We start from the raw sequence: 16,466 nt of genomic DNA, 5'->3' as shown, positions 1-16,466 counted from the left end.
CTGAGATCTTGGAATGATTCAATACCCCCAAGAAAGCAGCACCAGGACCAGGCCGGACATACCATAATGTGAACTCCCAGGAACATCATAGACAAAATCCAGAACTTTCGAATCAAAGAAAAAATACTATAAGCAGAAAAAAAAAATCAAGTACCCAGGGGCCACAGTACAAATCACACACAACTTAGCAGCCATCAATGCAAAGGAGCAGAGAGCCTGGAATAGGACGCAGGGGTGGGGAGCCTGTGGCCTTGAGGACACATGTGGCCCTCCAGGTCCTCAAAGGCAGCCCTTTGGCTGAATCCAAATTTCACAGAACAAATTCCCTTAATAAAAGGATTTGTTCTGTAAAACTTGGATTTAGTCAAAAGACTTCACCCGAGGACCTAAAAGGCCACATGTGGCCTTGAGGCTGGTAGGTTTCCCCACCCCTGCTATAGGCGTACAATCAAGAGTACCTTACCCAGCAAAACAGTATAATCTCAAAGAAGAGAAAATGGACTTATAAGCAGACCTGATGAAAGAAAGATCAGAGCTACATAGGAACTTTGAAGTTCAAACAAAGGAATTAAGAGAAACATGAAAAGGTAAATATGAATGAACAACTATAAGGACTGAACAAAAATAAATTACTTACATTCTAATATAGAGAGGTGGAAAAGAAGGGAATAAGCATTTGTTAAGTGCCTACTGTATGCCAGGCACTGTGCTAAATGCTTTTTACAATTTATCATGACATTTTATCTTTACAACCCTGCAAAGTAGGCACTATTATCTTCTCCATTTTACAGTTGAGAAAATTGAGGCAGACAGACATTAAGTAACTTACCCAGGGTCACATAGCTAGTAAATGTTTAAGGGTGGATTTGCACTCAGGTCTTCCTAACTCAAAGTCCAGAGTTTATCTGGACCGTTTTATCCACTGTACTATCCTATTATCATCAGAAATCATAGAAAGAATTTAATTACAAGGCCAAGAATGGATTGTCTTATATTTTAATGATCTTAAAAAAAAAAACTACAAAGGGAAGAGGACTGTACTAGAGGGGAAAGGGAGAGGAAGGTTAGGGAAAATTGTCTCAGAATCAGGGTATATTCAAGAAGTACACTCAAAAAAGGAGGAAGGAGTGGCTGACACTTGAATTTTACTCTCATCTGCACATGCGCGCACACACGGAATAATACATTTCTGTACTCAACAGGGAAAAAAGGAGGGAAAGGGGAAAAGAGAAAAAGAGGAATTAGAGGGACGGAGAGTAAGAGAGGGTTGTCTATCAAAACAAATTCTGAAAAAGAATGTACAAAAATATTTATAGCTCTTGTTGAGGTGTCAAAGATTAGAAACTGAGGGGGTGCTCATCAACTGGGGAATAATTGAACAGGTTATAGTATATAAATGTGATGGAATGCTATTGTGTTGTAAGAAATGATGAGGATGGTTTCAGAGAAATCTGGAAGGCTTGTATGAATTGATCCAGAGTGAGTGAGCAGAACCAGGAGAACAACAGGTCTCTCTTGACTTCAAATCTCACCATATTCTACCTATCCCACTGTCCTTTGGAATCTGACTCCATGATTCCAGAAGACCATGGATGAAATTTTCTAACAGCCTCCTCATAGAGAGGTGAAGGATTAAGACTGCAAATGAGACACAAAATTTTTTTTGAACATGGCCAATATGGAAATTTGTTTTACTTGACTCTACATGTTTGTAACAGGGGTTTTGTTTTTCTTTCTTTCTCAATGGTGGCAAGGTGGGGTAAGAGAGAGTGAAGGTAGATTTTTGCTGATTGACAAAAAAATTAATTTAAAAATAATTTAGCTAAAAAGAGATAAAGTAGAGGGTAGAATAAAAAAGGTTACTACATCTTTTGAGAGGCCAACGAGCAGATTATAGTACCCACATGACATTAAATTTCATATCAAACTCAAGATTTTGGGCCATATTTATCTTTTTTTATGATTAGGAGGTCTATCATAAACATCACTGACCTTGAGCATTATTTTCAGTATCCCTTCCAAGCTCTGCTGGCAGGATAAGATCCTCAAAAAGGATCTCAACCACAGGCTAACACCAACACAAAAATAACATTTATTACACCCCAGCTCCTCTGCACAAGGCTCGTGTGGGGAACAGATGATAACACAAGAAATAGGATTCATGAACAGTTACTGTATAGGGAAGGTTATGTGATGACTAAAAGAAAGGAAGGCAGGAGAATTTCTGTATATATACACACACACACATACACCTAAGTTCATTCATAGAACATCTCAAACTAAGTAAACATATAACTAAAGAGAAGCAATGTCAGTTGGAGGACAATGAAATATCTGTACTCTCAGCACGATGCCTCCAGAGTACCTTTCCCCATCTGCCCAGTACAGGGGCAGCTTTTATCTGAGAAAATATTAAAAAGCAAGGGACAGATGTGATTTCAATGCAGGTCATCTGCCAGTGGGTGCATATACATTTCTGCTTATCAGCACCACTGTTCCCATTTGGGTGAGAGATGATGACAGGCAGATGATTACAGAGCTAACTTCAGTCAATCCTTTCAGCTTCACAAAAAAAAAAAAAAGAAGGTCCAAGAGAATAGTGTTTCACAAGCCACCCAAAGAACTTCTTGGATTGCTGAGACCTTTTTTCTACCCTGCAATAGGCCAAAGCCTATCAGTCCTCCAATAATGTTGACTAGTTCAGTGTTGTCCCTGTGACTGGTTACAATTTTCTTCCTTTTGTTACTGTAATCTTCTGCCAGAGAAGTTCTGTTTACTCTACTTCTTTGATAATCATGATTTCCACAAGTATGTGCATCAACATCCCAAGGAATTCATGGAATAACTTCAAGTCAATGAGTAAATGGTACTTCTTTATCCATTATGTCTGAGAATATTATATACAGAGGAAAAGCAGATGACTATCATTTCTTTATATTTTTAAATATGGAAAGAAGGTTGATTCCTGATGACCTAACCTCCTTCTAATGACTATCTCTCTAAAACTGATCCTCAGATTTTCTTATTTTTGCCAAGAGCACTACTTACTGCCATTCATTCTGTCACCTATGCCTGAAATCTCAATGTTATCTTTGCTTTGTCCCTCTTCTTAAAAGAAATCAATGACCAGATCCTGTTTATTTTTCCTCTTCAATATTTCTTAAAGCCTTCCCTTCTTTCTAGTCCCACTACTACCCTAGTACATGTCCTCTTTACCACTAGACTGAACCACTTCCACACCTTGCTAACTGGCCTCCCCAACATTGATCCCTTAGTCACCCCTAAGATATCTTTCATTCAGCTAGCTAGCTGCCAGAAGAATCTTCCCCAGGTTAAGATCTCATGTCAGCCTGCTTAAAGCCTTTCAGTGGCTATCTACTACCTAAGGAAGAATTCCAAACTCTTTCAGGAGGTTACCTGACCCCTCCCCACCTTTTTGGATTACTTAACATTTCCGTCCTTCTGTCTGTACTGGACTCAATTCAGTCTTGCATAGGATTGTGTAACCTATTTTAAATTCTTAGTATAATCTATAGTTACTAAACCTTTTTTGGTCTAGACTTGCAACTTGTTGACTTAGGGAATTGTTACTGAAAGGAAACTGCCTCCCTCTACGAATGCACATCAGCAAATGTACTACAATTCAGGTCTTAGAGAGTTGCCTGGGGGTACTGAAATCCAGGACCTGAACCTAAGGCTTCCTGACTTTGAGGCTGGTTTTACATTCATCACACTATGCTGCCTCTCACTTGTGTTCAATCTAAATTTAGGTTTTGTGTCCCTCTCCCACTTTGGAAGCTTCAAGAGGGCAAAGTTCACATCTTATCTTTATTTGTACCTTTCCTAGCATCTAGTAAAGTATTTGGCACATCGTAGGCACTAAGTTGTTTAGTCCTCTAACCGCAAAATCATCCTGTGAGGGTTAGAGTAGGGGAAAGACCTGGGTCAGAAAAGAGCAAATAATTCTCCTTAAACCAAACTCCTTCCTGCTCAAATCTAAGTGTTCTATAAAATTAAAAACAAAAACCAACCAACCAACCAGACAACAACTTTGTTTTTTAATGTAAGGAGAAGTAGCAGCTCCAAACCCAAAGCACTTAAATTCCACAGAAATAAATGTTGTAAATGTTTTAAAAAAAAATCCCAACGTTCTAAGATTCTACTTATTTTAGACTTCCAAAAAAAAAAAAACCACTTTTTTTTTACAAGGGTCCAGTTGGGATGTCATATTTCTTGCCCTCCCATTTTATTCTTCTTTTGGAATGTATTCAAATGAGCAGCTACTGTTAGGGAACTTAGTACATGACCATAACAAAAAATAGCAAATAGTTACAAATCGCACTCACATTTCCATTTTCTAGCTTTTAAAATATTACCTTGTAACAAGAATCAATAGCCCAAATCTAGGTACTGACAAATATTTGGGAAGTAAAGGCAAATAATCCTTCTCTTGGCTTGAACTATCTGAAGCATCTAACTCTAAACTACTGCAGATCCTATGGAAATAGTGGAAAGGAATGGGTTATTTTGAAAGGAATCAACCTAAAAGCAGCATATTTGGAGTCTTAATTGTCATCTGGTATTAAGATGATGAATGCATGGTGGGGAGAGTTAGAGAAGGTCCAGTTTGGATGGGAAAAGACACCTCTGGAAGACCAATATGGACTGTACAGAACTCCCAAAATTTAGTTTACCCAGGAAAAAGGAATGTGTCAAGGAATGTGGCAGGCAGCAGTCTACTCAACCTTTAAACTCTATCTATCTATCTATCCATCCATCCATCCATCTAGCCAAATTGCATCATGTCCTGCGTAGCTTGAGAAGAGATGAATAATTTGATTAATTCTACAAAAAAAATTCCTTCTTAGCTTTACTTATAATGAAATAAAGAAAAATCTATCATAAAGGGCTTTTTTTTAATGTATCAAAGATAAGCCTACTTACAGCAAATACAGATAAATGATAAATCAGTAAACTGAACCCTCATTTGCTAGTATGATATAGGAATTTCTTTGTTGTAAAAGTTTATCAGGAATAATTGTAACAATTATTATTATGATTATATATACTACTAAACTCCCAAGTCACTCAGTCACATAACAAGAGAACTGAACAGAGAAATTTCCACTGAGTGTCTGGGTACTACTTCAAAGCTACTAAAAAAAAGATGAGTTAGGAAAAGTTAAAGCAATATTTTTATATATTTGAAAAAAATTTAAATAAGAAAAATGTAGATGCACCACTTACCTATCAGACCCTTCTCAAGAGTAAAGGTTTTGTTTGTAAACATACACTCAAAAGCCACAAGGTGGAAAACTTTGTTCACTGTGTTGTGTGTTCCAACTATTCGAACATACCTGAAGGAAAAGCAAGAAAAAGAAATGTGTTTAAAACAGTGAATTATCACCACCAATCTAAGGACGACTGAATAAGATACACTTGGTAAATATATCATAGAAAACAACTATGTATAAGGGAAAAAGAGTAAAGGAAAACATGTACTTGATTTCAGACCTCATATTTGCTCCAAGTGAACCAAAAAGAATTACAGCAAATTAAAGAAATGTCACTTTCCTGACAATTTTTTAGAACTTGAATTTGATATACCTAGAAAACCAAAGGTTCCTGTCTAATTCAAACTTGGAATGCCAAATAAAACTACATATTTAGAAGTCATTTGCAGTTGAAAACTGTAAATAATTTCTTAGCTCCACTTGTGGCAAGAATGCCTCCAATTCTCCAACACAGACATAAATATACTTTCATCCCCTACCCTCCCAAATCAACCAAGTCATGTATTTTCAAACATAATGAAGGATTCTACTAACTGAAGATAAACAATTAATCAATGTTGCTTTCTTGTTTAAAAGAAAAGCAAAATTAAAACTAAAAGCCTCAAACTAACCACATATTTCCTTGTCTTTTAATTTCATTTTTAAATCTTTATTGGTAAAATTACCTCCTTATACTCACATCAGACACCAACTTCATTCATGCTGAAAACCTTTCCTGACTACAAGAAATGGTTATCAATGCTAGTAGTCTAGGCTTTGCAATCTCCATTCTTTTCTTTGGACTTCCCTCTCTGCTGCACAGAACTGTCATCTGCACAGTCTCACTGAGCAGCTCTTGAATACAGTGGCCTCTTCACCCTTTGTATTACCCTGGAGGCTTCACCTTCAACAAACAAGCATTAACCTTGGATCAGCCTGTTCGCTTCACTTTCCAAAGGGACAAGATAGTTCACAGGTTAACGAACAGACAAATTCACTCTTATGAGTGCTACACAATCCCACGTGGAGCACAACATGTCTCACTGGAAATTTTTAAATACTGAGGGAAAATAACTTGATTAACTAATAATTCTCTCCCAAATTATCTAGTATCCACAATGAAGGCGGGTGCATATTAAAGGAACAGATTTCAAAGAAGAGACTGAAAAATGGATAAATTTTTTGTAAAATCCTCTGCTATATAAAACAATGTTTCATTTTGCTGATAAAATTATATGTCCAAGTTAATACTGCTCAGTAATTCAGTGATTTACTCATTTTTCATTATTCCAAGTTAACTTTATAATATAAATGTTGGGTTTTTTTTTAAAGCTCTAAGGAGATTTAGTCTGGATTTCATACTATGGGCTATTTCGTTCCTTCTTTCCTCTATCCCACCTCCCACTTCTAGCCTGAATCTTGGGGCATTCCCTGTGTACCTCATTTAGCCATCTGTTCCTCAACATGAGTTGATCACTCATCATCAAAACCAATATAAATGCTATTTCTCAGACATGCAGCTTTGAGGGCTAATGCACACAGCGGGGACACACCACTCTTTCCGTAGAGAGTCAAAGGCAGCTGCTGGATCAGGCTGTCTGAGCAGACCCCTTTGGCTAGGGAGGAGGTCAGCCTCAATAGGTACTGTTGACTTCAAGGAGGATATAAAGTAGCTATGCTGATTTAACTGGGTCTGGGGGTTTTATTTTGCTGAGTTTTGAAAGCAGTGCAGGATTTCAACCGTTATTGGCTGTGATAACCCTGTTGGCAGCTTTCTGGAAGGGAAGGGGTGTTAAACTTGGCACCTTGATCAGAATCTAATTTTGTAAATTTCCCTCAACCCACAGCAACTCGACCATCATCAAATTTTCAACTGCATGTAGCAGTGACAAAGTGTGGAAGTGCCGCTCTCAGCAACCCAAACGTAGTCAGGGGAGGGGTTTGGTGGAATTAGATCAGAGCACTTTCCCAGCAATGCAGGATGAACCAGGTAGAGACTCTTCATATAAAGTTATTTGGGGGCTAGTGTCTCACATGGAAATTTTCTAATTTTTAGGTCTCTACCACAGGACAAAGACTGCTATGTCTAAGGTCTAAGTGACCTTACAAGGCCTAGAAGTCCTTGCTCAGTTTCTCATTAAAGTACTCCTGGGCTGGCATCCCTCTCCCCAGTGCTCACTCTGCCTTTTTTCATACAAAACTGAACCAGACTTCCATGTTGAAAAGATGGGTCAATTTTTTCCTTGACGATAACCAGCTAACTTGGGAATGGAAAATATCAATTAAAAAGGAAAATATTTGCCAAAATGACTTACTTTACAACCCTAAAGCTGATTATGGTAAACACAATAACAGATATACAGTTGGTAAAATACTCTGGGACATCATTAGATTTTTTAAAGTGCTGTACAAATGCAGAATATGTTATCTCCAATGCATAATCCTGAGGTCAAATTAGCAATTTACTGCTGTAAATCACACTTCTTGATTAGCCTGTTAAATATAACACCCTGAACAAGTTTAATTACTCCAGTTCTGTAATAATCTCTATGTCCCCATAAGCTTGCTGAATAGTTTACAAAAATATCATGGAAAGACTGACTGAGGCAGTGCTTTCCTCTACCTTCCTCCCAGCCAGCTAGGGCCCCTTTCTCTACTAAAATTCAAACTGCAACACTTCCTGATGGAGTCAAACCAGTGATGATTCTCTGGTTTGGAATACTCCAAATATATATTGTGGCGCCTCAGAGATGCAAGTTATTAAAGGTTTTGAGGCATTTATTTCTTTCTCTTGCCTTGAAAAAAATCATTCTGGGTCTGGATCTGACCTAAACAATGAAAGCAGATAACACACATGTCCTTCCATATAAGTATTTCTGAATAAAAGCTAAAGCTTAAGATTTTATTTTCCTTTCCTTTTTTATTTTCAACATCAGTTCTCAAACGTATAGCTAGCCTCAGATTTAAACTGATAATAAGAGTATTGCTGGCAGTCGGCTTTATCAAGACTGTAGAGGGACACCGCTGGAAAAATATAACAGACATTCTTTGTTCTCTCTAAGGCACTCTACACCAGCTCAGCCAGTAGGAAGATAATTAAAACTTAAACAGTGCTGAGAAAGGCAGATATGCAACAGATTGGCCATTTCTGATGAGGATGGATGCCGTAGGCAGGAAGCCCTTGTGCAACAGTCTGTTTTCAACCCTGCCTTTGCTTTTCCTTTTGACAACTTTAGGCCATCTTCTGTTCTCCAGTGAAGGCTAAATTTCAAATTCTGTCTGAGAAGGGGGTGTTTAATTATGGAAGTTCCTAGGAACCTTCCCTTTATAAGAGGTCAGAACCCTTGGCAACACACAGGGAGGGAGTTGGTTTTGCTGAGACTGAAAGGTATCTTCAATCTAAGGAAACAGAAAACACTGCCCTCAATTTATTTTTTTCTTTTGCTTGTTACATGAGAATGATGTCAGTCAGTAAGTCAGGAAGCCTTTATTAAAGGCTTACTAGGTGCCAAGTACTGTGCTAAGGGCTAGAGACACAAATACAAGTAAAAAAGGCAGCTCCTGCCCTCAAGGAGCATACATTCTAAGCAGTGCTATCATTTCATCCAGATGCATGTTACTCGGTGTTACTTGATTTGCCCTTGGAAGGCAGAAGTTCCTAACCCATGTCTCAATCTCCTCCTGCCTTTAGGAAGCTTTCATCCTCAAGTCATAATATGATATACATTTAATGTAAAGAATCCTGGGGTGGGGGAAGGAGAGGGAGAAGAAAAATGGTTGAAGAAAGGTAGTAATACACATTCAGAATTTAATGCCTCAGTAGTCTTCAGTTTCTAGACTTTAGAGTATACACACGCACACGCACGCACGCACACACACACACACACACACGTAATTAAAGTCTTCTTCCTAAGTAATTACCTATTAGAATCTCGTTGGTAAAAATATTAATACAAAACAAAATTTAACTCAGTGAGATGTATTTTAAATGAGCTCAAATAAGAACAACCAAAGTCAGATGCCAAAGTATAGTAATCTAAGTGACAGTAAGGAATTCTGGAAATATCAGAGATAGTTTAAGATTGGCCACTAGGATAAGATTTTATCAACTGACTATATCCAGATAACAAGCCTAGAGAAGCCAGAAGGGAAACTAGGTCTTTGCTATGGTCAAAATGAGGTACTTAAGATACATCGGATATATCAGATACAGAATATTCTCAAAAAATGGATGGAATGCTGTATACTTGGGGTATGGATCTGTAATTGCCAATATTTGTTACTTGCCCACTGCCCACAAATAGTTAAAAATGTCCATTAATACTCAATGGCAAATAAAGTCTCTTTCCCAAGAGTCATATACTGTGCCCCTCAGGTTTTTTCCTATGGTCCAGGGTTCATTATTAGTGACGTTATTATCAAGCCAAAAGTATGGAAGTGGGAATAATTATTGGCCCTGTTGTTAGGGCAGCAAGTAGAAAATTATTTATTGAAAGAATAGGAACAGCACGACGAAACAGAAAATATTTGTTTTTTTTCTAAGGAAATCTTCTCCAGTGATGACTTCTCTAGTAACAGCAACAAAGTGCCTCAGAAGTATTTGGTGTTTTTGTAGGAGGAACTGAGGGATTCAAAATACTGTTCCAAAGTCAGCCCAAAGTGGTTACTGGCTTAAATGATAGCCTAAATGCTAAATGACCATTAGCTTTGAGAAGTGTTTTACCATGTTCAAGTATACATTTACTACCAAACTGAAAGGCAACTGAAATGACAAAAATTCTTGTTTTCCAGAAGCAAATAGTTGAGTTTGGTGTGTGAAGAGGATGGCTAATTTAAATCACTACATGACTCAACTCTATGATAACAAAAGATTTAAGTGATATTTTGCTATAAAAATAATTTGTATTTTTAATTATAAATTATGGTATTTCATGCTTGTCAGAAATTCAATACCTTCTCTTTTCTGAAAAAAAAGTATTAATAATTAAAAGACATGAGGCTTCTGAGTCCTATTTACAATTTTTGGCTTCTTTCATTTCTCATATCTAAACATATTTCTACATCATTCTTTTCACCACCTTTCACTAGGAACAGAGAGACATCACCAAGTCTAGGACAGTTTCTTTTGGAAGATACTGCAGGATTTTTCCAAATCTTCATTCTGTACAATAGAACATTTTCAGTGCATATGAAATTATTTCACAGTGGCCTTTTCCTATTTCCATCCTAAGTACTACAAGATGACAAAATAGAGATTGTGGTCTTGGACAAGAAAAAGACACAGCTAATTCCTGATATAAGAATGTTACATTTGGAGCCCGAGCATCTGGGTTCATCCTCAGCTCTGTCACTTATAACTTGCATAATTTTGGGCAGATCACCAGAACTGGCTGGGCCTCAGTTTCTTTATATGTAAAATGAGGGAGTTGGGCTAGATGATCTCCACATCCCTTAAGGGCTAAAATTTATGATCTGATGATCTTAAAGCATCTTATAGAATGCTGTTTCTCTATGCGTTTGGACACAATGAAATTGTCAAGCACCTTCCCACCCCCACTCTTTTGAGTAAGAATTTATATGCAATCCATACATTTAGTTTCACCTTTCTTTTGTCTTCTGATTTTATTTATCAGTCACGAGCATTTTTTTAAGCATTGATTACTTACTCTGTGCTAGATACTGTGATAAGTACTTTTTTGAAAAAAGGCAGAAAACTAACTAAAAAAGGCTCTTTGCCCTCAAGGAGCCTAAATTCTAATGGGGGAAACAAAATGTAAATAACTAGGTAGAAAGATCTCTATAACTCTATCACGAAATTATCTAAAATGTTTCCTAAATAATTTAGAGCTATCCCAAATCGAAACTGCTTACCTTCAAGAGATCTTCATACAGAAGCTGAATATCTACTTACTGGATATATTATCGTGGGGACTCCTTTTCAAGTAGCTGGGTTAGATGACCACTAAGGTCTCTTCCAACTGTAAAATTCTGTAATTCTATGATTCTGAGTACACATGTGGTCTAATTATAAGAGTAAGTCAATTTGTTGGTCATTGACAAAGACACATTTACAGTATCTAGGAATATCAACTGCCAACCAGATGACAAATAGGCAGATAATATAAAGAGTCTTGGGAATAGTTACACCACTCAGACCACCAGCCTTGCTTCAAAACCCAGTCCCCAAAGCCATTGTCTAGGAGAGCACATATAGAGAAAAGGCCTAGCACACCACTACCACCAATTGCCAACCATCAACAGGGCAGACAAAGCAATCCGGCCTAGATGAAGTAGCCAAGCATCCTGACAAAGAGACAGGAGGTAGGATAAAGTGGGTCAAAATACCACCACTATCTTGACCACCAACTTTCCTCACACCCAGAATGGAGATAATCAAGGACTCTGAGTTCAAGAGCCCTAGATAGTAGCGATGTCCTCCAGAACACCAGTTTTGACTCTACACAGAGAGGGATGCAGCCATTATCCAGGAAATCGCCAATTTTGGAGATGTGACCTGGCAACTGCTTCCGTAGGTGCTGTAGTCCCAACTTACTCATCAGTCACAGATACAAAAGACCAAGAAAAGTAAGTTCTTGACAAAAAAGTCCTCGGTACCATCAGATGATTCAACATCAGGAATGGATATAGTTTGACCAATGAAAATGACATTAAAGAGGACGCATTACCATCTGCTTTCCTGCTGTACTCTAAGAATCCCAGGGTCTTTTCATCGACTTGCAGCTGAAACCTCCTGAGAGCTGAATGTAGCAGAGTATGTGCTCCTTGAGAGTACTGATTGTTTATTTTTTTTATTTGCATCCAGTGTCAATTTCACCTTTGCCACATCTCTCAAATACACCCACTTCTCTCCTCTGATGCTGCCATCACTGTGGCGCAGGCTCTCATCACCTCATACCAAGATTACTGCAACAGTCTCCTGGAGGGTCTGCCTGCCTCAAGTCTCTCCCCACTCCAATCCATCTTATAGTCAGTCACTAAAGTGATTTTCCTAAAGTACAAGTCTGATGCATCACACACCCCACACCTCCCCTGCTCAGTAAACTCCAGTAGCTCTCTTTTTCCTCCAGAATCAAATACAAAAGGCTCTGTTTAGCACTCAAAGTCCTTCATCACCTAGCCCTCTCCTACCTTTCCAGTCTTCTTGTACCTGACTCCCCAAGATATAGTCTGATCTACTGACAGGGGCCTCCTGAGTGTTCTATGAACAAGACATTCCATCTCTGGGTTCTGGGCATTCTCTCTGGCTCTCCCCCATGCCTGGAATGCTTTCCCTCCTCCACTTAAGACTACTGATCTCCCTGGCTTCCTTTAAGTCTCAACTACAATCAACCTTCTACAGGAAGCCTTCCCCAGCTCCTCTGAGTTACAATGCCTTCCCTCTGTCAATTATTTCCTCTCTATATTCTATATAGCTTGTTTGGTACATATTTGTTTGCATGTTTTCTCTCTCATTAGATTTTAAGCTTCCTGAAGGCAGGGACTGTCCTTTGTTTCTTTTTGTATCCCTAGTGCTCAGCACAGGGCCTGTCACATAGTAAGAGGTACTTCATAAATGTTAATTGATTTCATACAGTATTTAATAAATATATTTTCATTTGCATTTTCTAGGCTGTCTAAAAGCTATATTAATTCTTAGCATCATCTTACTTACCATCATTTTACTATTACTCCACTGTCATTGCTGTGTAAAAGGAAAGGGGTGACACAAGGCAGAGCCAGTTAAAATGGGTCAGTTTCATGGGTTGCCATGATCAAAGGATTCCTCACCTCATGGCCACCCTACTAGTAATGAACCTCCCTATAATCGTGGCTAGGTTGGCTCCTAGATAGCAGACTCAGTCTGTCACCAGTGCCAGAGGTTATGATTTTCTAGCACAGTCTTTGAGAACGCTACCTACCTCCACATCACAATAAAGCGCTGGAGTAAGGCTTTAGAGAGCCAGGTAAGATTTCACAATAAATACAACCACACATGTAACTATGTTCAACAACGCTCTGATATTAACCTCATAAGATGGGGCAAGAAACAAGGAAATGTATGGTCACTGATGGTGTTCACTGCTGTCACAAAGAATGATCTGAACAGAGTCCAAGTAGAAGAGAGATTCCCCATAGACTAAGGTCCTCTAGATGCCTTTGTTTCTGGATGAAGCTATGCTGATTGCTTCAAGTCTCAGGACATTACAGGGCTTCCTAAATGAGCTCCATCATGCCTCAAAAAAGACTGGTTCAATAGTCCAGACAGTAATAAGAAAATAGATGAAAAATGACTATTATTCAGACTATAACACATGCTATTAGATAGCTAGCCCACTGAGTTGGTGAGTCAGTATATAAATATATGTATGTATATATACTCGTATATATGTATTCTTATATACATAAAAATGTCACATATACATGTGTACATATGTATATTGTTTATATATGCACATATATCTGTGACAGGCAACACAGAATAATGAATTGGGATGAGAAATGAATAGGAAGAAAGCAGGCTATAATAAATTTGAGAAATTACACGAAGCTTTTGGTGACCCCAAGTTGCTCCCTGGAAAAAAACCCCATTTTTGGAAAACACAGATATTCTCCTGGTAATGCTTTCTTGTGAATCTTCACTTACTTTGTATATTGCATATTTTTTATTTATTTATCAGAGTATACAATGCTTCCCCAAGAGGAATGTAAGTTCCTTGAGGACAGGGATTATTTTACTTTTCTCCTTGTATCCCTAGTCCTTAACACAGTGTCTGACACATGGCAGGCACTCAATAAATGCTTTTTAAATTAATCTGAAAAACGTAATTTCCAAAGAATTAAAATTGAGGTGACTCAAAGGACCATCCAGAGACACATGATGGGCCTGAGAAAGCTACATGTAATACAGATGGGGAGCTTAAGGGCTCCAACTGGTATCTACAAAATTCAAAAAAGACCTAATGGAAAGTTTTTAGCTACATAGGATGGATCCTTTGTGAAGGATATATGGAAGAATAGGAATAAACCTTGCCCAGGATGAAGAAGTCTACAGTCTGTGATCATATCACTGTAAAAATGTAAAAAACATGCAGTAAAAATGATCTTTTAACTTGATGTAAGACTGAAAAGATATGGTAGCTGATTTGATTAGCTTAATATTACAGTAGCAAACTACTAATAGATCTGAAGGACAAACACTGGGATTTTCAGTTGCACAATATCCAATTATAGATATGATCAGAGTATCATATAAGAAGAGTTTTATGAATTCTTCCTGGGATCATGGGCTTTGTTTTAAGTGATTCTGAGCTGGAGGCAAGCTATACTGCTTATAGGTGTAGAATACAAGTGAAGCCCCTAATAAGCAAGTTATGAAGTTATTCCTAGAGAGGAATTAGTCTGGAAACTGCTCTTACCATTTAGTTAATTTTCCTATTAATAGGTATTTTTTGAGGGAGAGTAATATAATTTACAGTGCCTTATAAAAAAAGAAATGGAACATTGAGGATTTAACATGAAAAAATATAAATATTTCTCTTATCATGAGAAAGGGAAGGTTTAAAAAATAAGAGTAGAATAATTCCTGCTACTGTTTTATGCTGATGTTAAATTCTTACATAGGACTAAGATTAGTTTTATTATGCAATAAAACATTTGAAACTAACACCAAAGGTATTTGAAGGAATAAAACTAAATTGCTAAAATTTCAATATTTGCATATTTTTTACTAAATTCCCTCAACCCAAAATTCTGAGAATTAAAAAAAAAGTTTTATCTTTAAAATGACTGGGCTATTTCCCCCCAGGGAATATACAATAGATTGTATATTGCTAAGAAAATATACAAATACCTAGCTATATCAGACCTCAGACCATATTAAACAAAATGGTAATCATCAAAACAATTTGGTACTGACTAAGAAATAGAGTGGCGGATCAGTGGAATAGATTAGGTACACAATACATAGTGGTAAATGACCATAGTAATCTAATATTTGAGAAACTCAAAGACCCAAGCCTTTGGCACAATGGCTCACTTTTTGAAAAAAAATTGCTGGGAAAACTGGAAAACAGTGTGGCAGAAACCAGATTTAGAGCCCAACTTCTTATACTGTATACCAAGATAAGATCAAAATGGGCACATGATTTAGACACAAAGGGTGATACCATGGGCAAATTAGAGGAGCATGGAATAGTTTCTGTCAGACCTATAGACAAGGGAAGAAATTATGACCAAACAAGAGATAGGGAGTATTACAAGACGTAAAAAGAATAATTTTAATCATATTAAACTAAACGCACAAACAAAACCAAAGCAGCCAAGACGAGAAAGAAAGCAGAAAGCTGGAGGAAAAATGTTTATAGGAAGTATCACTGATAAAGGCCTCACATCTCTAATATATACAGAAATGAGCCAAATTTATAAGAATACATGTCATTCCCCAATTGATAAATGGGCAAAGGATATGAACAGGCAGTTTTCAGAAGAAACCAAAGCTATCTAAAGTCATATGAAAAAAATGCTCTAAATCACTGAGTAGAAAAATTCAAATTAAAATTACTCTGAGGTACCAGCTCACACCTATCAGACTGGTTAATATGGTGGAAAAGGAGGGGATGTGGGAAAATCAGGACACTAATGCCCCGGTGGTCCATTCTGGAGAGTATTTGGAATGATACCCAAAGGCCTATAAAACTGTGCATACCCTTTGATCCAGCAACACCACAACTAGGTCTGTATCCCAAAGAGATTTTACATTTTTAGAGGGAGAGGGGGCTAAAGGACTTATGTGTACAAAAGTATTTACAGCAGCTCTTTGTGTGGTGGCAAAGAATTGGAAATTGAGGAGACGTCCATTAACTGGGGAAAGGCTGAACAAGTTGTGATATATGATTGTGATGGAATACTACTGTGTTACAAAAAAAATGGCAAAGCTAGAAGATTTCAGAAAAACCTGGAAAGACTTACATGAACTGATGCAAAGTAGAGTGAACAAAACCAGGAGAACATTATATATATAGTAACAACAATATTGTATGATGAAGAACTGTGAATAGCTTAGCTATTCTCATCAATGCAATGATCCAAGACAATTCCAAAGGATTCATGATGAAAAATGCTATCCACTTTGTGAGAAAGGGCTGATGTAATCTGAATGCAGATCAAAGCATACTACTTTTCACTTTCTTCATT

The 16,466-nt window shown here is 37.5% G+C and overlaps 1 protein-coding gene across 1 annotated transcript in view; it reads right to left on the bottom strand.

Annotated features, from left to right (window-relative positions):
- The window catches only part of BTBD9 (BTB domain containing 9), a 552,498-nt gene that overhangs the window by 184,788 nt on the left and 351,244 nt on the right, over positions 1 to 16,466 (bottom strand). Inside the window, exon 7 of the mRNA XM_036768793.1 lies at positions 5,248 to 5,357. Coding sequence (XP_036624688.1) covers positions 5,248 to 5,357 — 110 coding nt within the window. The remainder of the gene's footprint in view (positions 1 to 5,247; positions 5,358 to 16,466) is intronic.

This window comes from Trichosurus vulpecula, chromosome 7 (genome assembly GCF_011100635.1).
Source record: "Trichosurus vulpecula isolate mTriVul1 chromosome 7, mTriVul1.pri, whole genome shotgun sequence".
NCBI classification, from domain to species: domain Eukaryota; kingdom Metazoa; phylum Chordata; class Mammalia; order Diprotodontia; family Phalangeridae; genus Trichosurus; species Trichosurus vulpecula.
The sequence above is the reverse complement of the archived record's forward strand: the minus strand, read 5'-3'. Positions and strand labels throughout refer to the sequence as shown.